This window comes from Coregonus clupeaformis, chromosome 24 (assembly GCF_020615455.1).
Source record: "Coregonus clupeaformis isolate EN_2021a chromosome 24, ASM2061545v1, whole genome shotgun sequence".
Classification (NCBI taxonomy): Eukaryota; Metazoa; Chordata; class Actinopteri; order Salmoniformes; family Salmonidae; genus Coregonus; species Coregonus clupeaformis.
In genome coordinates, this window is record NC_059215.1 from 28,393,634 (window position 1) to 28,420,986 (window position 27,353).

The window sequence follows — 27,353 nt, forward strand, 5'->3', positions numbered from 1 at the left end:
CGCGGTGTGCGAGACCAAGTGCGCCTAGTATATGTGTAGTCTACAGGTTCAGTAGCCCTACGTGTGAGATCAGGTGCGTGTGTGGTCTCAATTAAATAGAGTAGGCTATAGTCTATGCATGGGCGGAGAAGAACGGGGCAGTTATCTATCCAAGGAAATGTACTTCACAAATATGATTAGACTATAGTTTACTATATTGTCTAGAAATAAATATTGGTCACCCATATTTGTCTCCGTCTGAAAATCGTCCCACCCCTAAAAGGTAGGCTATAAAAACGTAGCTTAAGAGAAAGTGCAAGTCTCTCCAACTCTGCTCTCTTCAATCAAAGTCTAGCCTATTGGCTGATATAGCCCAGTAATACAGATAGCCTATATAATGGGCCATGTGAGAATCTCTGGTAATTTAACATATTTCTTAGGTTATTTTTGCGCATTTTGATATTGCCTATAGGCTGCAAAATTGCTGCAACCATGGCTGGCAAGTAAGCTGCGTCACATATGCCTAAAATAACATTGGATATACAGTGGGGGAAAAAAGTATTTAGTCAGCCACCAATTGTGCAAGTTCTCCCACTTAACAAGATGAGAGAGGCCTGTAATTTTCATCATAGGTACACGTCAACTATGACAGACAAATTGAGATTTTTTTCCCCTGAAAATCACATTGTAGGATTTTTAATGAATTTATTTGCAAATTATGGTGGAAAATAAGTATTTGGTCACCTACAAACAAGCAAGATTTCTGGCTCTCACAGACCTGTAACTGCTTCTTTAAGAGGCTCCTCTGTCTTCCACTCGTTACCTGTATTAATGGCACCTGTTTGAACTTGTTATCAGTATAAAAGACACCTGTCCACAACCTCAAACAGTCACACTCCAAACTCCACTATGGCCAAGACCAAAGAGCTGTCAAAGGACACCAGAAACAAAAATGTAGACCTGCACCAGGCTGGGAAGACTGAATCTGCAATAGGTAAGCAGCTTGGTTTGAAGAAATCAACTGTGGGAGCTATTATTAGGAAATGGAAGACATACAAGACCACTGATAATCTCCCTCGATCTGGGCCTCCACGCAAGATCTCACCCCGTGGGGTCAAAATGATCACAAGAACGGTGAGCAAAAATCCCAGAACCACACGGGGGGACCTAGTGAATGACCTGCAGAGAGCTGGGACCAAAGTAACAAAGCCTACCATCAGTAACACACTACGCCGCCAGGGACTCAAATCCTGCAGTGCCAGACGTGTCCCCCTGCTTAAGCCAGTACATGTCCAGGCCCGTCTGAAGTTTGCTAGAGTGCATTTGGATGATCCAGAAGAGGATTGGGAGAATGTCATATGGTCAGATGAAACCAAAATAGAACTTTTTGGTAAAAACTCAACTCGTCGTGTTTGGAGGACAAAGAATGCTGAGTTGCATCCAAAGAACACCATACCTACTGTGAAGCATGGGGGTGGAAACATCATGCTTTGGGGCTGTTTTTCTGCAAAGGGACCAGGACAACTGATCCGTGTAAAGGAAAGAATGAATGGGGCCATGTATCGTGAGATTTTGAGTGAAAACCTCCTTCCATCAGCAAGGGCATTGAAGATGAAACGTGGCTGGGTCTTTCAGCATGACAATGATCCCAAACACACCGCCCGGGCAACGAAGGAGTGGCTTCGTAAGAAGCATTTCAAGGTCCTGGAGTGGCCTAGCCAGTCTCCAGATCTCAACCCCATAGAAAATCTTTGGAGGGAGTTGAAAGTCTGTGTTGCCCAGCGACAGCCCCAAAACATCACTGCTCTAGAGGAGATCTGCATGGAGGAATGGGCCAAAATACCAGCAACAGTGTGTGAAAACCTTGTGAAGACTTACAGAAAACGTTTGACCTGTGTCATTGCCAAAAAAGGGTATATAACAAAGTATTGAGAAACTTTTGTTATTGACCAAATACTTATTTTCCACCATAATTTGCAAATAAATTCATTAAAAATCCTACAATGTGATTTTCTGGATTTGTCTGTCATAGTTGATGTGTACCTATGATGAAAATTACAGGCCTCTCTCGTCTTTTTAAGTGGGAGAACTTGCACAATTGGTGGCTGACTAAATACTTTTTTCCCCCACTGTATACCGTGGGTAAATAATGTGGAACTGCGGTTGGGTTCGGAACCAGTTCTTGCATTAGCGAGTGGGAGTCAGACAGAAAGCCAGCGGGTGTGGGCAGGTGTGGTATGAAAAGCCGCGGGTGGGAGTGGGATGAATAAATCAGTCCCACGCAGACCTCTAACACATACACATATGCACTCTAACACATACACATATGAGACAGAGATAGACACAGACACACGCACACAGATCCACACACTCACAATCTGAAGCTTAAAACTTGGACAACTGACATTGACCACTGGACAGAAATACTATCAGTTGAATAATAGACCACTGTGCTAAGTACAAAAAACGCACTCTGGCAGCTGGCCCACGTCAAAATGGATTTTTCCCCTCGGCTTTACTTTACAGCAAATTATAGTGAACTTTCTTAAATCACAACATACCAGTCCAAGCCTACTTCTAAAATCCTCCTATGATATGTGTGCTCGTTTGTGAATCACCCTCTCTTTCTCTGTGGGTGTGAAGGAAGAGGAGACAATACTGAACTGCTTCTCCACCATATTCCCCCTCCAGTATCAACAGTGTATGAGTCACTCCTTTTCGCTGAGTAATTCCTTTTTTTTCTAGGGAGATAAGGAGATTGTCAATCGTGGTGCTGGGGGCAAGGAGGCTGGGGGAGGCAGTGACGGGCGGGCTGGCACATCCCTGCCGCCCCGCTGCTGGCTGCCTCTGTCTGATAAGCCTAGATAAGGCATCACTTTGATGTTCAGTTAAGTGTAAAATTTAAATGTGCCAAAAGTCGAAGGGTGCGTGTTTCCACCCCCCTGTTACAAAGGGACGCTGCTCCTCTTTTCTCTTCATTTCCCTTCTCTCCCCTACCCCCAGTCACTCCTGATCCTTATTCTGAACTGAGATGGCTCTTCTTGTAAAGTAAGGTGGTTGTTAATTAAGGGATGTATTCTTATATGATGCTTGTATTAGTTTCATCTTCTGTCTCCAATTCATTACGATTCGTCCATTATGATTCTCCTGCTAAGAATACAGAATAATGAGGGTAATTTGCTTTATTCTGTTAGTTTCAAAGTTCATTGTTAATCTATCATCATTTTGTGTTATCAATCATCTTTGAACAGAACATGGAAGTTTACAAGCTGGTAGAATCTTGTGCGAGAAGACAACAACCTCAGATTTGGCCCTGTCTGCATCCCAGTCATATGAAGGTTGTTAAGGTTCTGTATGGCATCTCTTGCTGAAAAACAACCCCCGCAGTAAAACTACAGTGTTAAGTCTGAGCCTCAAAACCCTCCTTATATACTGCTGCCCTGGGATTCTCAGCTGGTCTGTGGCCCAGTCAAGTGTGTAATCAATGTGTTCTGAGACACAGAGAAAGAGAGAGAGGGGGTAAGGCTTGATGCAAAGCCATTATGAGATCCAGCCTTTTGTGAGCGCAATTACTCTGGTGTCACTCTCTGTCACAGTAAACCATCATTTGTTTGATGGTTTGACACTCTCAGGGGAATGAACAGAGGCATATAAACAATGTAGGTTTTTATATATAACATCAAATAAATATACATTGTACCAAATATTATGAGGTACAATGGAGATTAAATTGTTTTATTGTTATACCACACCATAGCACATTAGCTTATTGTTAACCAAGAAGCTAGTGACCTTTTTGGTCAGTTCGCTAGTCAGCTCATGCTCTTCTTTCCTGCAATTTTTTTTGGGGAAACTACAACCCATCTTAAAGTGCCTGCATATAAACGAAGGAAATTCCATTTGCTTTTGAAAAGATGGGCGAACAAAACTTCTATGGTTCAATATGACAAAGAATGCCAAGTTGACGACTGAATGGGACTTTAAGACCACTCCAAGAAGCTAGTTCCCAAACAGTGCCGACAATGTGTCCCGGCAGTAGTGAATGCTCCGATTGTGTGGATCACACACACAACATTGGGACCAGTGTGTTAGATTATTGGGTCAGCCAGACTTAGGTTCACAGGACCATGACCAGGTTGGATTCTCCACGGGATGTAAAGGACTGCAGCGCTGAGGTCATATGAATAATAAAAGCAGACAGGCAGCTCCACGGACAGCCTTCCTGTCACCCCGGGGGCCTCATCCTGTGTTCAGTCTGCTGTGAGATGGCCATTCATTAGTGTCTGTGTGGGCAGTATAGTCTCTTACCTCCACGCTGCTGACGCGTCCCTCCTGGAAGGAACACTCGGCCAGGTTGTTGGTGCAGATGTGGCGGTATTTACACCAGTTGCAGGGGAAGGGGCTGCTCACACAGGAGGTGCACCTGGGGAGAGAAGGGGGAGAGGGCGAGCTCTCAGATTAAACAGCCTGACTTTGACTAAAGAGATCTACTGTCTGTGTGGATGAGAAGGGATGCCTACAGATCTCCTGGTCAATATGTCTTCACCCTCTCTAGTAAACCTGCAGGGCCCGTGGGCTAAGCTAGCATCATCTTCTAGCTGCCTTTCAATTAGAAATTAGAAATTAATTACAGCCTAAAAAGCTGTTTCAGCCGCAATCAAAATTATGATTCCAATTAAATAATGTATCTAAGGACTATGAAATCCCTGTGGACCACTGACAGTCTAACCATCAACGATAGGCAGCACAGGTAAACGTCAGACTCTCAACGCATTGTAGGAGGACAGAATAAAAACCCAAGTGGTTTTCCTTCCATCCTCGTTCCACTCTCACTCTGAGCCGGTCCGCGTTCCCCTCCACCCCTCCTCCACACTGAAGCCTATTGCATTCTGAGCACAAAAAGGTCTGCATGAGGACAGGAACATACACTTTGTCCCATACTAATCATAGCCTTCCTCTGGAGGCACGGTTCAAATCCCCTTTGGAGGGTACTCAGCAGTCTGCTCACACTGACTCCTAAGCTACACTGCACTGTATAATCTCCAGGCTGACTGCTGCCTCCCTGTTGGTGTGGGGGACATCGGAAAACATTTTGCAGGCAAGCCACATTTCATACATACACCTGGAAATAATACCAAAACATTTTCAATATGGCGGGCTGGCTACACGTCGACCATGTTAATAGCATTTGAGTCAGTGTATTCATAGAGATTTACAATGCCTGCTCCAGACATATAGTATACCTCAGCAGCCCTAACTCTTGTAAAGGGAATGAAAATGCCTGCTTTAATATGAGAGCAATGAATGCCACTGGCTGTAGGCTGGTGCAGTGCTGCCTTCCACTGCAGAGGGAGAGGATCTGCTGTAAATACTGTGTGCAGATCAGCATGTCTTGACTGAAATATGCAATATGCTGCGTCAGGGGTATAAAATCCATCAATTCACTTTGGTCTAATTTCAGTGAAGCCTGAGAAACACAGCACAGCCAAAACTTGACACACTGATGAAGGGAGTTTCCTTCCTAACATCATTGCTTGGAAGTGGAGTCAGTAGCCATTTGGACTGGTGTATCCGGAAACTGGTCAAATCAAATCAAATTGTATTAATCACATGCTTCTTAAACAACAGGTGTAGACTAACAGTGAAATGCTTAAGGGCCCTTCCCAACAATGTAGAGAGAAAGAAAATAGAGAAATAATAGAAAAGTAATAACACTTAATAATACAAGTAATAATAAATACACAATGAGTAACGATAACTTGGCTATATATAAGGGATACCAGTACCGAGTCGATGTGCAGAGGTACGAGATAATTGAGGTAGATATGTACATATAACTAGGAATATAGTGCCTAGGCAACAGGATAGATAATAAACAGTAGCAGCAGTCTATGTGATCAGTCAAAAAAGTTAGTGCAAAAAGGGTCAATGCAGATAGTCCGGGTAGCTATTTGGTTAACAATTTAACTAACTATTTAGCAGACTTATGGCTTGGGGGTAGAAGCTGTTCAGGGTCCTGTTGGTTCCAGACTTGGTGCATAGGTACCGCTTGCCGTGCGGGCCTTCCTCTGACACCGCCTGGTATAGAGGTCTTGGATGGCAGGGAGCTCGGCCCCAGTGATATACTGGGCTGTATGCACTACCCTCTGTAGCGCCTTGCGGTCAGATGTCAAGCAGTTGCCATGCCAAGCGGTGATGTAGCCAGTGAAGATGCTCTCAATGGTGCAGCTGTAGAACTTTTGGAGGATCTGAGGGCCTGTCTTGCCCTCTTCACGACTGTGTTGGTGTGTGTGGACCATGATAGATCCTTAGTGATGTGGACACCGAGGAACTTGAAGCTCTCGAACTGCTCCACTACAGCCCCGTTGCTGTGAATGGGGGCATGCTCGGCTGTCGTGTCGTCAGCAAACTTAATGATGGTGTTGGCGTTGTGTGCGGCCACGCAGTCATGGGTGAACAGGGAGTACAGGAGGGGACTAAGCACGCACCCCTGAGGGGCCCCCGTGTTGAGGGTCAGCGTGGCGGATGTGTTGTTGCTACCCTCACCACCTGAGGGCGGCCCGCCAGGAAGTCCAGGATCCAGTTGCAGAGAGGGGTGTTCAGTCCCAGGGTCCTTAGCTTAGTGATGAGCTTGGGGGGCACTATGGTGTTGAACGCTGAGCTGTAGTCAATGAACAGCTTTCTCACATAGGTGTTCCTCTTGTCCACATAGGTGTTAACATTGGCTAGTTGTGGCGTGTTTCTGAGTGCCAAAATGTGTAGGTCTGACTGGGTTTATACCAAATATACTGTACATGGGCGTGCATGATATAGCCCCATCCTATATCTCTGATCTTTTATCTCCCTACGAGCCAGGACGTAGCCTGAGATTCTCTGGCAGAGCACTGTTGACCATTCCAAAGTCTAGGTTGAAAACTAAAGGAGAGCAGGCAATTGCCATTATGGCCCCTAGACTTTGGAATGGTCTGCCAGAGGAGATCAGGCATGCAGATTCAGCGCCTCTTTTAAATCCCTGCTGAAGACACACTTTTATAAAAATGCTTGATTTCACTGTATGATTTTAATTAGCTATCTTGTTTCTTTCTCCTTCATCCTGACTATGTTTCTTGGTTTGAACTTGTAATTTATTTTACTTGTATTGAAAAGTGCTATACAGATAAAGTTGTATTATTATTATTTGAATGCCTGGGGAGAATATGATTGACAGGTAAATAATGGAGATAGGAAGGGGAGAACTGAGAGGTGTTGCTGGGGAGACAAGAGAGAGAGCCTTAAAAGGTATCCCAGAGATGTAATAATTTCTTACCTTCCAGTCTTACAATAAACAGCTTTTGTACTTAAATGCCTAAAATGCCAGGGGGAGATTTGGTGAAAGTATATAATCAGTCAGAGCTTCAGAGCTAGCTACATTCCCATTCATAGGTGGTCATTATCCCAGAGGATGCAAGAAGGGAAGGAGCTCTTACGGCAGGGTGGCAAAGAAATTGTGGGAGAAGAAAATGGGAGCCAACGTGGCAGTGCTGGGGTGAGTGAGCGCTGTCCACCAGCAACACCAGAGGGGGAAACAATTCAAGGGCTAAATGTTCCCACAGGGTTTTTGTGAAAACAGGAAATCTGGCTTGGCTTCAGGCAGACTGCTCTGGCAAGGTAGGCCTCTGCCGAGGTTGCCATGGCAACTGGCGAGCCCTGCATGGATTATGTTACCCTGCTTCCTTACACTAGAGAATTGATCGTTGTGTATGCATTCTGCCAGCCGACAAGGCAATTTTATTCTCTGACATAAAAACGCATTCATTTAATAATAATAATAATAATAATAATAATAAGTAGAGCGCTTTTCTTTTACAGACATAAATCACAAAGCTCTTTACATTGAGAGCAACCATTAAAATAAACATTAAAAGGGCTCTACAAATAAAAGGGCTAAAAAACATTAAGCGAGAAATTAAAAGATAGCTAGCGGTCTAGTACTATAGAAGACACACAAAAAAAGTAAAGGAGGCAACAAGGACAAAACAATAGAACTCGAAACTAACGTATAAGACCAACAACAGACCCCCCAACAGAGATCACATTAAGCGAAGGTCAGTTTGAATCTCAAACTTAAAGGCAGTGGTGGTCTGGGGCATGCGGAGGGTGGGGGGGAGCTTGTTCCATGCGGAGGGTGGGGGGGAGCTCGTGGGGCCGGCAGGTAGCTTAGTGGTTAAGAGCGTTGTGCCAGTAACCGAAAGGTCGCTGGTTCTAATCCCCGAGCCGACTAGGTGAAAAATCTGTCGATGTGCCCTTGAGCAAGGCACTTAATCCTAATTGCTCCTGTAAGTCGCTCTGGATAAGAGTGTCTGCTAAATGACTAAAATGTAAATGTAAATGTTCCAGAGTCGGGGGCTGAGACAACAGAATGCTCGGTCACACATTGTTTTTAGGTGTGTCTTTGCACGGAGTCTTTGATCATTTGACCGGAGTGAACGTGAAGACTGTTTAGGGCTGAGAAGTTCACTGAGGTTTTGGGGACCAGAGTCATTTTTGAAGACTAACAGGAGGATTTTGAAGTTGATTCTGAACTGGATGGGTAGCCAGTGCAGAGAGGCTAGAATTTTTTTCAGATCAGGTTTGGAGAGAAAAGGACAGAGCCAGGTGATGTTTCTCAGGTGAAATCATTATTTTTTGCAGACGTATTTTATGGGGTCGGAGAAAGTGAGGGGTCCAGTAACACTCCAAGGTTGGAGACAGAGGAGGACAGTTGGCTGGATGGGTGGTCCTCTGTAGCTCAATTGGTAGAGCATGGCGCTTGTAACGCCAGGGTAGTGGGTTCGATCCCCGGGACCACCCATACGTAAAGATGTATGCACACATGACTGTAAGTCGCTTTGGATAAAAGCGTCTGCTAAATGGCATATTATTATTTTTACATTTTAGTCATTTAGCAGACGCTCTTATCCAGAGCGACTTACAGTTAGTGAATATATATTATTTTTTTATACTGGCCCCCCGTGGGAATCGAACCCACAACCCTGGCGTTGCAAATGCCATGCTCTATCAACTGAGCTACATCCCTGCCGGCCATTCCCTCCCCTACCCTGGACCAATTGTGCGCCGCCCATGAGTCTCCCGGTCGCGGCCGGCTGCGACAGAGCCTGGATTCAAACCAGGATCTCTAGTGGCACAGTTAGCACTGCAATGCAGTGCCTTAGACCACTGCGCCACTCAGGAGTATATTATTATGGAGTATATTATTATGGAGTGGCCACCAAGGTGATGGGATTGGTTTTGGTGTGATGGTGTGATGGGGAGTGCCGATGAGGATTGCTTGTGTTTTAGTATTGTGAGTTGTAGGAGGTTGTTTGACATCCAGGCTTTGATGTCATCCAGACTGTTGGTGAGGGTGTTTATGAAAGAGAGGGAGTCTGGGATTGTTTTTATGTAGATCTGTGTGTCGTCAGCGTAGCAGTGGAATTGGATGGTGCGTTTCCTGATTAGGAGACTAAGGGGGAGCATGTAGATGATTAATAGAATGGGGCATAAGACGGAGCCTTGAGTGACACCACAGGTAATCGTGGTGGGTTCTGACTTGGCATTTCCTTAGCCGCAAACAAATTATTTTAAACATGTTTGGATGTGATGAAGACTGAGTTTGCCAGACCACCGCTTTTTCTATGTTAACGTGATGGTGGTCCTCTGTAGCTCAGCTGGTAGAGCACGGCGCTTGTAACGCCAAGGTAGTGGGTTCGATCCCCGGGAACACTCATACACAAAAACAAAACAAAAATATGTATGCACGCATGACTGTAAGTCGCTTTGGATAAAAGCGTCTGCTAAATGGCATATTATATTATTATTATTTATTATATTATAATCTTAAACAGTGAGGCATCATGTAAATTAAAAAACAATGGCAATATACACAATATTCTGTACACTCCTCCATGTCGAAAAAAATAACACTGACACCCACACCATCGACCCAGTGCTAACCGAGAGTCTGGTGCAGCTGAAGTGCAAATGCGCACATATGCCAGTCAAACGATGCTGCTCAACAAACGAAGCAGAAGAAAGACGAGACCTCGGGGCATGGAGCTCAGCACTTCACAGAAGCTGCAGCCAGCGAGAGGCTCTGAGCGAGGGGCTCCGACTGATCCTAAGAGAGATGCACAGTCCCATTGTTCTGCCTCAGCACAGCTGTGGTCTGGGCGCCTGCCTGCCTGGCCCTGCCCTGTGTGAGGCTGCTGCTGCTGCTGTTCCAGACCAGGACCATCTCAAATCATATTAGCCAGCAGCATCTGGCCAGCCTGTCCAGGACGTTATGTGGTCATGTGTCCTGTGGTCGTATGATGGATAACAGGGACAGGGAAAATGGAAAAGGACGTAGCAGTGGCACATCACTCTTTGTGTACGACATGATTGCCAGTTCTCATTGGTTCTGTCATTGTATTTATGTGTCCTTCCTTGTATTTTTGCTTTCCAACATGAGTTTCTGAAAGTCCTTGACGTCAGTGACGTTCAGGTCGGAAAGTCAGGGCTCTAGAAAGATGCCAAAGTTTTCGACTTGGAATTCCGAGTTGGATGACCGTTCAAAGCAATTTTTCCCAGTCGGATCTTGTTTTTTTCCTAGTTCCCAGTTGTCTTGAACACACTGAAGTCAGAGATGTACGAGTTCCCAGTTCCCAGTTGTTTTGACCACGGCATTAGTCTCAGCGGAGGGAGGGCGAGAGCTGCTCTCTCCTTAATTTCCTCCGGTGAGACTGACCAGAGAGAGGGGACACCATCGTCCACCTGATGGTGAAACTCGAGGCGTACCGCATCCGCATCTGCCTCAAGCACAAATTCATGTTGTTCCTATGTCCAGAGAAAGTTAAATATTCCTTGATATTAAAATAAAAAAAAGGGAAATACCTAGTCAGTTGTACAACTGAAATGTGTCTTCCGCATTTAACCCAACCCCTCTGAATCAGACAGGTTTGGGGGCTGCCTTAATCAACATCCACAGCACCCAGGGAACAGTGGGTTAACTGCCTTGCTCAGGGGCAGAAGGACAGTTTTTTACCTTGTCAGCTCAGGGATTCGATTCAGCAACCTTTCGGTTACCAGCCCAATGATCCTACCCGCCAGGCTACCTGCCGCCATGACGAGCTGCTAATAATAATAAGAATGCAGGGCTACTCATTCATTGCAGCTGCAGCGCAAATGGCAGCAGGGAGAAGGTGTTTTATGTTTTGGAATAGTGTTGAATAAAAAGTGTTGACAGTGCTGAATAAAAAATGTAACATGAACTCACTGATAAAAATAGCAGCTCTTAGCTGTATTCTTTGACAGTCTCTCTGGTCATGGTTTTAAAAGTTATGAAATCTCACGTAGGCTAGTATCAAACTTCTAGGCACAGTGATTTGAGCTATCCAATTGGCCAGTGCAGTAGGCACACTCGATTTAGCCACATATCTCCTGGTCCGCTGGGTAGGCGGAGTTTGGCTTTTCAGACAAATGAAATGGCTAAAAATGGGAACACTTTGCCTACCCGGTACACAGGGCTTCTGAATCAAGTGTACCTACCACCAACAGCCTTTATCATTGGTTTTCTACAGAAATGTTTGGTGATCGACTAGGAATGCGATCGACCAGTTGGTGACCACTGACCTACAGTATTTTTTACACCATTATAAAAACAACTTGACAAGGAGATAAACGAATGAATAAACAGGTCACCTGTTACTTGTCAAGGCAGTTTCTCAGCCTGACGTGGCTACACAGTCCTGTAGAAATCATAAAATAACTTCAAGTGACGGACTGACTCAATCAATATGTTACTTCAATGAAAGCTACTCTGTCTTTCCTCTCCTCAGAGAGAGAGATGAAAGATCATAATAGACAGATACTTACGACTGGAGCACGCTGCAGTTGTAGAAGACGAAGTCAGTGGTGATGAACTTGTGCCCTGTCTCCTTGGACTTCAGGAAGAACTTGACCACTCGCTTGTCACCTGAAATGACAGAAGAACCACAGTAAGCCAAACAGCCTAGAAGCTCCCAAACAATTATCCGTCCATCCGAGGTCCCATACCCCAGGAAAATAATCTTCTTTCTAAGCAAATTCAATAATGTAGATTTGATAAAAATGTCTGATTGCTCCTGCCTTTTATCTACCATTTCCATTACCAAGAGAAGTGCACTTACGGTCCAAAACAGGAACCCTACGAACAGATGTACTATTTCATTTGAAGTAAAGGCTGCATCTCAACTAGTCCAATTATACCTGTAGGCCTGACTTCAAGATAATTGGCTAAGCATTTCCAGTGGACTTTAAATAATTGCCATTAATGGAACAAAACACGAGCTACTGCACTTTTCAGGTTCCCATCAGTCCATCTAGTAAGAGCATTCAGTTGTTTTCCCACCAAAAATCGAAAACACATTAAGGCCCATGTCCACATGGCTCAGAAAAACTAAAACACTGTATACGTCAGACACATTACAGCAGTCTGCACAACAAGCAGATATGATACAACCCACTGAAGTGTATGAAAATATATAGATAATATCATACAAAAAAAGTATGGTTATAGTGATAAATATGATAATCAGAAAATAAAAACATTATTATTCAATGGACAACCTTTGAACGTGGTCCTCTGTATCTCAGTTGCTAGAGCATGGCGCTTGCAATGCCAGGTTAGTGGGTTCGATTCCCGGGACCACCCGTATGTAAAATGTATGGACGCATGACTGTAAGTCGCATTGGATAAAAGCATCTGCTAAATGGCATATATTCGTATTATTATTACTATAGATTTATAGTGGTATCTGATAGAAGCTTTACCGTATCCCTGTGTGAGGGAGGGGACATCTTTGAGGGAGGGGGACATACAGAGGATCTGCCCCTTGGCCAGCACCTCCCCTGGGCTCTCTGTCAATTCCTCAAACACACACGTCACCCCGGCTGACAGGCTGGGCACGTTGACCACTTTCACAGTCAGCTGGAGGGAGGAGAGGGGAGAGGGAGAGAGAGGGGGGAGGGGCGTGGGAGAGAGAGGGGGAGGGGCGTGGGAGGGAGAGAGAGAGGGAGTGAGAGAGGGAGGGAGAGAAGCATATTAGGTGACAGGTGGAGTTATCCCTGTGCGTATCCTTGCATCCCAGTGAAGGTTATACTAATACCAGAAATCTTTAATGACAGCTTAATAAGCCAACTTCATATTGGTAATGTTGTGATTAGCTAGCGTCGTGTTTTTCTCTGGTGTTAACAGTGTTTTTTTTTTGTGTTTTTTTTTACAACCTGTAATTACCTGAGTGGAAGTAGAGGTCACAGACATGTTGTTAGGTGTGACACTAATGTCCACACAGTGATCCAGCTCTGTGTTAAAATGCTGCGGCTCGGCCCACTTCTCACAGGCCTCCTGTCTGGAACACCTGGGAGGAAACACAATGAGGTTAGGGGTCAATAATGATCACAACATTACATGCTGTCCTACTACCAAAATGACACTCAGCTCAATACAGTACACAGCCTGCAGCCATATTACTGGGTAAAAATCCATCCACTCCATTGTCCAACAGAGCACTGGGAGTCTGGGACAAACTCTTAACTTCTGGAATAAGATTCAGTTGTAACAAATGACTGAGGTGGCTTAAGTGGGCAGGTCAGGTATGAGCAGAAGCACAGAAATTATACCAGTGTATGGTAGGGCTAAGATGGCGCCAACGGATGGCGCCTCGCTTCGAGCTCCTACAAAACATGTCAGATTTCTACTTTTTCTTCACACCTGCACTGTTGGAGCTCGGAGCTTAAGTATTTCACTGTACAGTGCCTTGCAAAAGTATTCATCCCCCTTGGCGTTTTTCCTATTTTGTTGCATTACAACCTGTAATTTAAATGGATTTTAATTTAGATTTCATGTAATGGACATACACAATCCAATTGAGAATCTGTGGTATGACTTAAAGATTTCTGTACACCAGCGGAACCCATCCAACTTGAAGGAGCTGGTGCAGTTTTGCCTTGAAGAATGGGCAAAAATCCCAATGGCTAGATGTGCCAAGTTTATAGAGACATACCCCAAGAGACTTGCAGCTGTAATTGCTGCAAAAGGTGGCTCTACAAAGTATTGACTTTGGGGGGGTGAATAGTTATGCACGCTCAAGTTTCCTGTTTTTTTGTCTTATTTCTTGCTTGTTTCACAATAAAAAATATGTTACATCTTCAAAGTGGTAGGCATGTTGTGTAAATCAAATAATACAACGCCCCCCAAAATCCATTTTAATTCCAGGTTGTAAGGCAACAAAATAGGAAAAATGCCAGGGGGGGTGAATACTTTCGCAAGCCTCTGTACTGCAACTACGTCTGTGACCCAGTGCATGTGTCTAAATCAAAATCTCATCTAATCTACTCTAATCATGAACACACATTTAGGAAAATACATGAAAACACCAAAAAATTACAAATGTTGAAATATTCTGAGCCAAGCACCACATCGCAATAAACTTCAAAATATGTTTTTGTCACCAATTACCCCATTGTCAGGTTAATGTTGCATAGCAGACACTTTTATACAGCTAATTGACCTAATTGACCTGGTCTTGATGATAGGAACCAATTGTTTTATAAATCCCTATTGAAGCCAGAACAATGACAATTCTACCAAATGTTTTTTGTGACAAAAATATGATCAGGTTTATGCGGCATATCACCATTCTCTCTCTCGCTGCAGTTTTATTTTAAGCCTGTTATTTTCCGCTGTGGAAGTGAATGTCCTATTTTTCTCCTTACAAATTCTAAGGAGCAGCTGGATATTAAAACATTTATAACAGCAGCACATTTGTTAGACGTGGCATTACTGTAAGTGCAGTTAAAAGTTTCACATGTTTAAGCTTGACAGCTGCACTGAAAGTGGCTGTGGATTATCTACAATAAAAACTCCTGCTTACTCACCAACCAGCACTGTCCTATTTACCATGTCCACTATGCCACTGGATTTTACAGCAGACGATTAGGGATCATCTCACATTAGGACAGACAGAGCAGAGCATGACAACACACAACACTATCTCACTACAATCTCCATGAACACCATGTCCAGAAACCATAAAATAAAATATTGTAATGTGATGACAATTAAATATAAAGAAAAATAAAAATGAAATGAATGAAAATATAAACTGTTCTGTTCCGCCAATAAAACTTGGAATGTGTCACATGCCCACTTATATTTCACAGGCTCATGAATGCGAGAAAGCAGAAGCAGTGAAGCACAAACTTGATTTGAAGGTTAGCATTCAATTTAAGCGCGTGATAATTCAGTCTCGATCGTCTCCGGAAGGAAATGTATTTTATTTTCCTTTAGAGCAGGGTTCTTCAATTCCGGTCCTGGAGGGCCGAAACACTTCTGTTTTTTATTTCTACCTGGTAGTTAATTGCACTCACCTGGTGTCCCAGGTCTGAATTAGCCCCTGATTAGAAGGAGAGGATGAAAAACAGAGGTGTTTCGGCCCTCCAGGACCGGAATTGAAGAACCCTGCTTTAGAGGAACATCTTCTTCAAGAATGAAGAAGCCGCTGCAGATCCAGGGCTGTTTTTCACCCAAGACGCAACACACCATAAATTATTTGTTTACTTCTAATTAAAGCCATATGTCTGGGGAAAGAATGGGGGTAGGCTTAATAAAACATGCAGGGCCTAGCACCAGACATGACTGCTCTCTGTACAGTAACTGGAACTGTGGTGCAGCCAACAACAATTCATATCACTGGGATTCTTCTGTTGCTTTGTCATTTCTTCTCATTCAGTTTCCAGGAATGAGATTTAATTCAATTACAGTGCAGCCCTCTTCCTAGTGGAATGGCAGATATGTGATTTATGGTGAAACGTTGTCCCCCTGGAGTGGAGGTCCCTTCAGCTTCTCTCTCTCTCTCTCTCTCTCTCTCTCTCTCTCTCTCTCTCTCTCTCTCTCTCTCTCTCTCTCTCTCTCTCTCTCTCTCTCTCTCTCTCTCTCTCTCTCTCTCTCTCTCTCTCTCTCTCTCTCTCTCTCTCTCTCTCTCTCTCTCTCTCTCTCTCTCTCTCTCTCTCTCTCTCTCTCTCTCTCTCTCTCTCTCTCTCTCTCTCTCTCTCTCTCTCTCTCTCTCTCTCTCTCTCTCTCTCTCTCTCTCAACTCTGCAATGATGCCATGAATAATCCAGGGGATCAGGGACGTGCATTAGTGACTATTCTTTGTGGGGACAAAATGGACTCAACACATCTTCAATTAGCAGGTGAGGAGTCCTCTGTAATATATGATCAAGTGAAATGGGGCTATAAACCGTCAGAGGAGAATGTAGTGAGGCACTAGAGGGACGTGGGTGAGAAACGGGAGATTGGGTGTTCACATTAACCCTAAGAGAAAGCCATGCGTTGAGCACATCGCTTAATTTAAACTTGAGAACAGCCCTTTTTAAGGAATAAGCCCAGGAAAGTGGAGTAACTGATTCAGTTCAAATTTGGTCATTTATTTTGGCAGATAGGCTCCCTCCCTACATGCCCAATTCACAATTTCAGGTTTCACGAATTCTATTACCCTGCCCTCACACAGTGTCCTCAAAGTCAAATGAATCCAAGGCCACATTCAAACCACATTATGATTAGACCTCTCTGTTCATTCTGACTCTAAAAGGCAAAGTTTCACCATGTTCAAATTTTAATTGGACGGAGGAGTTTAAAAAAGCCTTTCATAACACATGTAAATCATCTAATAATAATGTAATTACATCATTCAAATGGGAGTGTTGGGGTTAAATGGAAGCATTGCGACACAGAGACAGGATCAATTGAGCACATTAATTGATATGGGGAGGGTGGGGGCCGTAACGGCCACTAAGGGTCTGGGTTAATTATCTATTTGACTTTGATTAGTGAGAAAGACGACACAAGAGACAATTATGTCTGCTGAGGGGGCGAAACCATATTGAAAGGACAGTCACTTATCACTGGCTTTTTTTACTGTACTTTTTTCTGTAACCTTCAACCATGTTAATCTGAAACACCTTCTCTCAAAGACATCCGACAAAATGTGCAGTTCTGCAAAATGTTGGATAAAAGAAAGGCTATCGTCAAACAGTAAACATTGCAGATGTTCCATATTACATTAAAAGCATATGATGTTTTCATGTAATAGTAGTTGCTCTGAATGATCCTCTAATTATAATAATACGCTGACAATCCCAGTCTTATTTAAATCGACGCAGAGGTACCTTCACCATTCAGTGAGCACTTTACATTAATAACTGAACAGATACTGACATATGATGGTGTGCTGTCATTTCACGGTGTGCTTTCATCATTTATAGAACATTAATGAAGTCTCTTGAGTAGGGGAAGTTTCCACAAGATAAATGCCACATGAGACATCCTAACCAATGCCGCACTCAACAGATACAGTAGCAGAGAAATCACTAAATAAGCCTGATTTGAATCACACTGCAAATCCATCTTCTAGTTTCCTGTTGTTGCCATGGACACAGACCATTTCCCAGGGTGTATTTTGTTTTTTTTCTCCTCTACCCTGGCTCGACTAACATGATGGCTCGAGGCTAAAGAGCCCTGGAGGGATAGCAGACAAAGCAGAGACAACAAGTAAAAGAAAGGGACGCAGGTCAAAGCTAGTCTCCCAAACGAGAGTGTTTTTGGCAGGGGGTGTTTTTGAACAGCCATCTCCCATGGCAACCCATCTTCCCAAGGGAAGGGGAGCTCTGGCAACACAGTTTAAGAATTAAGATTTAACAACCCCAAAATGTCACTGCATTGTTTTCCGGAGCATCACTCAAATATGTGTCATAACAGTAACAAGACAAGCGATAAGTGCCTGGATAAATGTCTATATTACAGATCAGAGGAACACATGACAATCCCTACCACAGTTTTCATATGAAAACTCATAAATCATACCACCTTCAAAAGCTTCAGGCAGTGCATTCAAATTGATAGTGCCTTAAATGAGGTCTTGAGAGTTACGTCACATAGACGTGCCAAAATAAAGCTCTCTATCCGTGAAATGAGAGCAAGGGTTAAATGGGGCCATTACATACATCTGTGGTAAACACTGAAATATACAGCTGAAGTAGCTACCTCGTGAACAAAAAAGCAATATCCCACAAAGGACTCAAAATAAAAAACCTCAAGACCAAAAAATGACTGCTTTATAAAGTTCAGTATATTATTAGTTTCATTTTAGGACCTGTGACCGCATCCATTGGCCTAGAAAAAGTAATATCGAAGATATTGAAGAAACCACAATGAGTTTTAGTAGCCTGGTCAGAAATCCCCAAAATGTAAGACAATCTAAAATTGAGCACCAAGTAAAGTGTGTGCTGTCTGAAAACGTGGCTCATTGACTGGGCTTGAATAGAAGATGCCCATTGTGGTCCATGGAAGCGAGTCATCCCAGTAATTTGAGTTACCTCCTGCACATTAATGAGCAGTCTAAGGTTGCCTGGCCTGGCCTGTATCCTGCTAGGATGAACAAAGCCCTGCTCTCTGTTTCTCAAGGGCCCCAACACTGTGAGACAACACAACTCGGACTCCGCCGATCATGTGACCTGAGTGTGTCTGCTGTCCCACAGACTGAATGTGCCTGTCACCCATCTCAATCTGACCCAATCAACTTCCCTTTGTTTCTCTGTTTGAGCATCATTGGGGTTCAAGTAGACAGCCAGCCTGACAGACAGCACGTTGAAGCCACCTAAAGGAACAGAACACGAGTGGATGGGAATAGAAGAGGATTGTGTCACACTCTGGGATGACGCTTCACCAGACAGGTTGGACGTATGAATCAGGCACAATTTAGCCATTCAATCTATTCATCACTTTGCTTGATCTCACACTAATTGCACTGTGCAGTGGTTGTCACAAGGTCATGTAAAACATTTTGGGGATACTGCATTAATATGCATACAAATATCATTTTCAAACTAGTTTGTTAAAATCGATGCTAATTATTACATCATCAGTCCGAGATTCAAATTTTAACTAAAGATTGTTATCTTGATTAAGGTATGGATGGCAGGGAGAAATATAAAAGGACTGAATTAAACGTTTTTGTTATTTGAAATTCCACAATGGTCGTCATTGAGGTCTTGGGCTCAGAAAAAAATTATTTTCATCTACCTCTGTACATTATCTAGATATGCAACACAGTGAGAAATATTGAACTGCTGAAACCAGGCCTTACTGTGAGAAATGTAACTTAATGAAACAATTTCAGGACTTTCCGATAAAACCCATGACTTGCTATTTAAAAGACATGTGCTTAAATTTTCTGGACCCTTCATTGATATCCACTCTGCTTTTTTAGTGTTAGTTCGTTTTTCCGTTAATCATGGTCTATGTCAGTGAAACCCCCTCCATATTGTGGCCATTACACTCAATAAATTAAAGGGTGCACTATGCAGCAGCCACACATGCTTATCCTTTTGCAGGCATACCCTTCTCCCCGTAACTGAACACAGCACTCTCTCATGACGTTCCCAGTCAATTCATCTACAGCGGGACTGGAGGAAAAATTTGCCTGATGACAAGTGAGGGAGTGAGGGAGGAGTGGCAGAGGGCCAGCAATATCTAGACATTTCCTGAGCTCCTACCAGCTGCTGCCCAGGGGTCATCCCAGGGGTCAACAGGAAGGAGCACATCTGGAGCAGCTGTCACCTGTCACTTCCTGTGTGGAGCGGACCAGAGAGGGCCAGGTGGACTGAGTGACAGCAGGCAGCTTCCCACTAGTTGGGCTGAACCCCGGATCTCTTAGTGGTGCCATTAAAAGTCCATAATAAACTGGATGTATTGCTGCTAGACTGTTACTTTCCAACAGCATCTGGCCATCCTGATGTTTAACAGAGCCTCCATTATTCTCACTTTGATTGGTATCAAATGTCACCTTGGAAATCTGTGCAGCAGTACTGGAATCAATTAATGATGTTAAAGTTGGTATCAATTGTGGCAACTTGATCACACAAACCAACCAACCATTATTTTTGTTTTCCCAATACATTAATCTACCCACAGAGAAGCTAAGAATGTAAAGTGATCCACTTACTTGTTGTGAAGGACACACCATCCACAGTGGGGGTCTCCAGAGCCCAGACAGGTCTTGCAGGTGGTGTACTGGCCACAGCTCTCCACAGGTAGCCTGCTCACCTGCAGAACAGAACAGAACAGAGCTTCAGCTTAACATCTGATTCAACCCACACACACTCTCACAGGCTCACACTAGCACACTAGCACTGTGCTTTTCTCACTTACTCAGGCTTTTTCACACATACCGTTTTTCTTTTTATGCGAAGAGAGTGTCAAACAAATCTAAATCCAAGCCATAACCGTGAATTTGTCATGATAGTGTTAAGTTTACGTAAGATTTTCTGCTATGAAATGAAAAAGAGTGAAAATGTATCGCTCACAAATCTTCATGGGTTTTGGGGCACATCCGAGCTTCACAGACTAAACAATTCCCTGACACGAGGTCTGAATCAATTTATTAAACTGTGGCTTTCAACACGGACGTCTCGCATGCTGAAAATCTTTCTTTAGTGTAAGCGATAATGTGGATGCATCAGACCAAAAAACTGTAAGCACTACACTACACTACACTACACTACACTACACTACACTACACTACACTACACTACACTGTATTTGGTTCTGTGACACCAGCCAAGCCTCCAGCCTCTGCTGTGATAGAGTGGGTCAGTTCAACAGTGTTAGTAAACATTTCAAGCCTTTAAACGCTTGACGACTTATTCAACATACCACCCATGGCTAACTAAGAGTGACACAGTGCAGAGCCAGTGGAAAGAGTAATTTGCGGTTGTTCCCATGCTGTAAACATGCACAGTCTAATGGGTTGCCTTGAATGATTGATTTAAATATAAATACATTATATTTTAGTGATCATCCCCCTCCCTTTAGCATCAAGTGAGACCATCCTTTTACATTTCCAGATGTCACTGGGTGATATGCCACATACACTGCATGCACAATGCAGTTCTCTGCATGTCATTCATGTGCCCTGAAAGGACTTTGACAAAGACCTCCCTGCCACTTTCATCTCTCCTAAAGTGCTGAAATGCTTACGCTGAGGGTACCTAATCTCCTTTGATCGTCTTTAAAATATATATTCTGAAACAGAGAAAAACACAATCCTGCCCAAAAGGGATGTGGCATTGCCTTTCAAGTTGCTGAGCTCCTGGTTCCTAGTATTGCTGCAGTGGAGAGAGCTACTAGCATTAATGCTAAGCGTTAAGCCTGGCAGGCCCTGTGGAGCGCAGGCCTGCCTCTCTGCCTCTAGTGTCAGGGAGTCAGGCGGTGGGTGGGCGAGGTGTTATGCCAAGCTCTGTGCTTCCTGTCCCATGCTAATTTATGGTGCAAAGCGCCAGCATGTAAACACACCACCACCACACCACCGACACGTTTTATAATCCTCTGCCCTAAGTCTCCATTTATGACATTATGCTCGACTCGCAGCATCCCACAAGGACCTTGCAGACAGACAGCTCACAAAGGGATGATGGAATTAAACAAGTCCACTCTGAAGTGGAGGTTGCTTTGAGAGACAAAAATAAAACATTTTATTAAAGCTGCAATATGTAACTTTTTGGGGCGACCTGACCAAATTTACAAAGAAATGTGAGTTATAGATCTGTCGTTCTCATTGAAAGCAAGTCTAAGAAGCGGTAGATCAGTTCTATGTGCGCTATTTCTATGCTTCCTGTCCTTAAGTTTCGTTTTTTGTGTCTTTTACTTTCAGTTTTGTACACCAGCTACAAACAGCTGAAAATACAATATTTTTGCTTATGGAAAATATATTTCACAGCGGTTTAGATGGTACAATGATTCTCTACACTATACATGCTTGTTTTGTCACATAAACTTAAATTAGGCAAACTAGGAAATTAAATGGCGGAGCGATTTCTGCATAGTGCAGCTTTAAATCGATAATAAAAGCAGGCTGCCCACTGAGGACTTATCTTTTATCCTTTTTATGTATGATGGTGTTATATTATATATGCACAGTACTGTTAAAGTTAGTGCATGAAAATAGCATCATCAATTGCCACACATCAATCTGTGTTTAAAGTGGGCCAGTGTGAAAAGCAGAGTGCTATCCTCAGTGGAGTTCATCTTTGATCCACTGTATTTACCTCCCTGTGATAACCTACAACAAGAGGGTCATTATGGGGCTGAGGTGCACTCATGCCAACCTGTGCACCTGCCTCTAATGAAATATTCAAATCTCCCTGCTCTGCCGGTCAGTGTTGCCTATAAATTATTTACCTACCGCAATTCATTCACATTTCATAAAAACGTAAGCAGGAGGCAGGCTCTGAAGACGCATGTACTGTACAGTAGGCAAAAATCACAGTGCAGGAGTGGTTTTAGAGAAGATGAGAAAAAAGGTCTACTCTACATGCATTTCTTTAATCAGTTCCAGATAAACAGCTCTTAATACACATCCTGCATACAAAAACAAATCAATTGGGAATCATTTGACAAACGCTTAAGCATTGGAGTGCCTCACATTTAATCATTATGGGAAATATCAATATCTGGAGCAGACCAGTGTGGTTTTACTCCATCATGCATGAGGAAGCCCATTGTTTGAGTGAATGAGCTAGGCAGCACAGAGCAGTACCATTCTCCCTCTATCAGATTCATCTGTTAATTCTGGCCATAGGGGATCCTCCTCTCCTCTGTGATACCTTTCCTCGTGGCCACTCCACCCTACATGCTCCAGGAGGGGCTGCTCTATTCCTTTGATCATGCACCACTTCTCTCTAACATCAGTCTCTATCTAACAACTCTTCAACGACAACTCTGGATTCTAGCTGGGAGTTTAGAGAAAAGTTGTATTTTTTGCTGCCCACTAAACTGTAGTACTGAGGTTTAACAAGAGCTCTATGAGCTGCTATATCTATTTATATAACACTGCACCAAAATCATATCTCTTCATTTTGACTATGCAGACCTTTTCTAAATCACAAGACAGCCTGCCAAGTCTTTTCATTGGCGGGCTCTTTCTTTCTTTTTTCTGAGACATGCATTCTGGCGGTAAAAAGTGAATGGGTAAAGATCAAATCTTTGTGAGAACTGTACAACGACAACAATTCATCCTTTCTTTCAATGAATTGCTAAATTCTGAACAAAACAAATAACCTCTGAAAGATGTATTATGCAGGGAACCAGTATCATTATTGTGTGCAGCTGCGTGTACTGTATGTATGAGGCTCTCTTCTAGTCAGCTGCAGAGGAACTTGGTGTGTTAACCTTCCTATCCAATCCTCAGCTGTACAATAAGACCTCTTAGCATAGAGCTATTCTGCAAGCCTCTCCATGGAGACACTTCCCCGAGGTTTCCTATTAGGGAACCAGCTGAGGCAGAATTCAAATACATAGAACTGGTGTTTCATATTCTGTCTTCCTGTCGCACAGATGCTAAAACAACATAACCGAAATTCCGGTTGGGTTTTAAAACAAAGCAGACTTGACAGTGCCTGGGTCTAATTCAATTCCTTTTGACAAATGTATCTTTATACGGCCAAGATAGGTCATCATAGCGCAGAACAAATGTTTTCACACGCATTATGAATGGAACCATGAAACGAAAGCAAATCTCTCGAGAAGTAAATCAGTTAGAGATTACATAAAGGTCTGAGAATCTCTGAAAGTAAGACAACACTGTATTAAACTCTGTGGTGGTTAATGCTGGAACGATCTACTGTAGACGAGTTCATACTTTTCCCTTCTCACATCCTGAAATAAAAATATGGATCGTCTTTGGTGGACAGTGCTTTCTTTATGTTGTGTGTGTGTTTCTGTTTGGGTGTGCATGCGTGCTTCTCTCACCTGTTTGTCACTCAGCAGGTAAATGTATTGGTAGTCAGGGCTGAATACCATGTCACGCAGAATAGGTTTCCCTTCAACCACTGTAACGGTCTCATACAGCAAAGCACTCTGGGATGGGGGAGGTATGCCATCCACTCGAATCTGAGGAAGAAAGAGACAACAAATTGCTAAATAATTTCATAATTTTTTCAAATGACTATTTAATGAGTCATGACGATGTAATATAATGTGGGGATTTTTTTGTACACCAAACTGTATGTGGGGAACATTTTCAAGGTTTAAAAACAGATATTTTTTTATATTTTTTAATTTTGCTTTGCATCAGACCCAAATAACATTCCACAAATCTCCAACAAATCCTCAGCTCTTTCGCTGACCTAGAAAATAAATTCAGAGGATTTCTGAATATGGATGGGAGAGGGGGGCTGATGAGGAGGAATTGTCTCAATATGTAAGATCAGTAAAAAGATGAATCAAATTTTAATGATGCTTACTATACACAAACAGTAACACACACACACCCACCCAACCCCCACTGTTTCATCATTACCACCTTCTCTGTTTCCTTACACTGATAATTAGAACGCTGAGCGGGCTTGGTAAAGGAGTTCTAAAAATGTCAAATTCACATAATCTTTGATGTGATTAGGAATAAATACTGTGAGCTCTGACAACTGCAGTTACAGCTGCAAAGCTCACCTATTTTCACATCCTTTATTCAGGAGGGAAAAAAGGTGGCAGCTTGCTTTTCTGTCCTAATCAATTTTGATGGAAATGTGACAGAGGGAGGAACGGAACGGTAAACAAACCAAATTAATGCAGAGGAATCCATTTTGAAAGAACATGAAATAGAACTGTAGAAATCTAAGGACATATAAAGTGGAGCAGATGTCAGTGTGACAAGCTTGGCTTTCTCCTAAATATCTGGGTCAGCCTGAAGTGACAAACATCGTTAGTCTGTTAATTAGCTGCCTCCTCATTGCTGCAGTCTTAGTAATTAGTGTTGACAAGGTGGCATCAATTAGTCGAAGGCTGCCATATTGGGTGTCACAAGTTTCTGGCCAAGATGGAGACTGAGACCATGCCCCCCAAAGCAGTGGGACAGCAGGGATGGAAATATGACGTTCATTGTCTGCGCTTTGTCAGTTCAAGTGATACCAGCTGCAGTCACCTCACACCCAGCTATCTGCTGCCATGTTCTTCATTTTCACAACTTCCAAATGCCTGCATTTACCACAACAATTAGCATGTTCCTCTAGCAAGTTCTTCTCTCTTTTTTTTTGTTTTAAATCTAGGGGCATAAGATCATTCGGGAAATGGATCCTGGGGCTTATACCTGATTACACATGATCAAATATGAGATGTTAAACCATTTTGCATGGCTGTTGCGCAAGACTTTACATACAAGCTTTCAACGTTATGATGCAAAATGCCCTCAGATCAAGCTGAAGAAAATTTTACTCATAATTAGTTGACGTCGTGATCAATAGTTTCAGAATCCCATTTCATGGACTCATCCTCTCAATGTAGTGGGTTGGAATTTATTTTATATATTTTTTTAACTACAGTTGAAGTCGGAAGTTTACATACACTTAGGTTGGAGTCATTAAAACTCGTTTTTCAACCACTCCACAAATGTCTTGTAAACAAGCTATAGTTTTGGCAAGTCGGTTAGGACATCTACTTTGTGCATGACACAAGTAATTTTTCCAACAATTGTTTACATACAGATTATTTCACTTATAATTCACTGTATCACAATTCCAGTGGGTCAGAAGTTTACATACACTAAGTTGACTGTGCCTTTAAACAGCTTGGAAAATTCCAGAAAATTATATCATGGTTTTAGAAGCTTCTGATAGGCTAATTGACATCATTTGAGTCAATTGGAGGTGTACCTTTGGATGTATTTCAAGGCCTACCTTCAAACTCAGTGCCTCTTTGCTTGACATCATGGGAAAATCTAAAGAAATCAGCCAAGACGTAAGAAAAAATATTGTAGACCTCCACAAGTCCGGTTAAGCCTTGGGAGCAACAATAGTACGCAAGTATAAACACCATGGGACCACGCAGCCGTCATACCGCTTAGGAAGGAGATGCGTTCTGTCTCCTAGAGATTAACGTACTTTGGAGCAAAAAGTGCAAATCAATCCCAGAACATCAGCAAAGGACCTTGTGAAGATGCTGGAGGAAACAGGTACAAAAGTATCTATATCCACAGTGAAATGAGTCCTATATCGACATAACCTGAAAGGCTGCTCAGCAAGGAAGAAGCCACTGCTCCAAAACCGCCAGATTACGGTTTGCAACTGCACATGGGGACAAAGATCGTACTTGTTGGAGAAATGTCCTCTGGTCTGATGAAACAAAACTAGAACTGTTTGGCCATAATGACCATTGTTATGTTTGGATGAAAAAGGGGGTGGCTTGCAAGCCGAAGAACACCATTCCAACCGTGAAGCACGGGGGTGGCAGCATCATGCTGTGGGGGTGCTTTGCTGCAGGAGGGACTGGTGCACTTCACAAAATAGATGGTATCATGAGGAAGGAAATTTATGCGGATATATTGAAGCCATCAGTCAGGAAGTTAAAGCTTGGACGCAAATGGGTCTTCCAAATGGACAATAACCCCAAGCATACTTCCAAAGTTGTGGCAAAATGGCTTAAGGACAACAAATTCAAGGTATTGGAGTGGCCATCACAAATCCCTGACCTCAATCCTATAGAACATTTGTGGGCAGAACTGAAAAGGTGTGTGTGAGCAAGGAGGCCTACATACCTGTCTCAGTTACACCAGCTCTGTCAGGAGGAATGGGCCAAAATTCACCCAACTTATTGTGGGAAGCTTGTGGAAGGCTACGCGAAACATTTGACCCAAGTTAAACAATTTAAAGGCAATGCTATCAAATACTAATTGAGTGTATGTAAACTTCTGACCCACTGGGAATGTGATGAAAGAAATAAAAGCTGAAATAAATCATTCTCTCTACTATTATTCTGACATTTCACATTCTTAAAATAAAGTGGTGATCCTAACTGACCTAAGACAGGGAATTTTTACTAGGATTAAATGTCAGGAATTGTGAAAAACTGAGTTTAAATGTATTTGGCTAAGGTGTATGTAAAGTTCCGACTTCAACTGTACATCCAACTATATTTTCTTGCCAAATCAAAAATAGCATAAAAACAAGGAAATTGAACAAAAAGTGGGCTACTTCACTGACAATAACTGAAACACTGACTGTAACAATTGCAGCATTATCAAGCAACTAAGCAAACAAGAAGCCAGAATACAGCCAGTTCACACTTAACAAATCGCTGACATGCAAACAGCTAAAGGAAAACAACATGCCAACCTGACATGATGCAGGACCTGCCGGGTCCATAATAAACAACTGTCTAACAGTTGACCTTTTATTGTGCCTGTTTAAGAGTGAAGAATAAACACAGCAGAGTGAACTCCTGTGAGCTCTTGTTGATGCTGTAAAACCATGTGGCATACAGTTAATCAGGCCTGATGGTCCAGTACAGTT

The 27,353-nt window shown here is 43.0% G+C and overlaps 1 protein-coding gene across 2 annotated transcripts in view; it reads right to left on the reverse strand.

The window, feature by feature from the left end:
* LOC121538364 (plexin A3) overlaps positions 1-27,353 on the reverse strand; it is a 128,658-nt gene that overhangs the window by 43,401 nt on the left and 57,904 nt on the right. For both annotated transcript variants that reach the window (XM_041846295.1, XM_041846294.1), the window contains exons 4-9: positions 23,821-23,961; positions 20,018-20,118; positions 13,250-13,373; positions 12,787-12,943; positions 11,851-11,950; positions 4,288-4,402 (exon numbers count right to left, since the gene is read on the reverse strand). In XM_041846295.1, the coding sequence (XP_041702229.1) occupies positions 4,288-4,402; positions 11,851-11,950; positions 12,787-12,943; positions 13,250-13,373; positions 20,018-20,118; positions 23,821-23,961 (738 nt within the window). The remainder of the gene's footprint in view (positions 1-4,287; positions 4,403-11,850; positions 11,951-12,786; positions 12,944-13,249; positions 13,374-20,017; positions 20,119-23,820; positions 23,962-27,353) is intronic.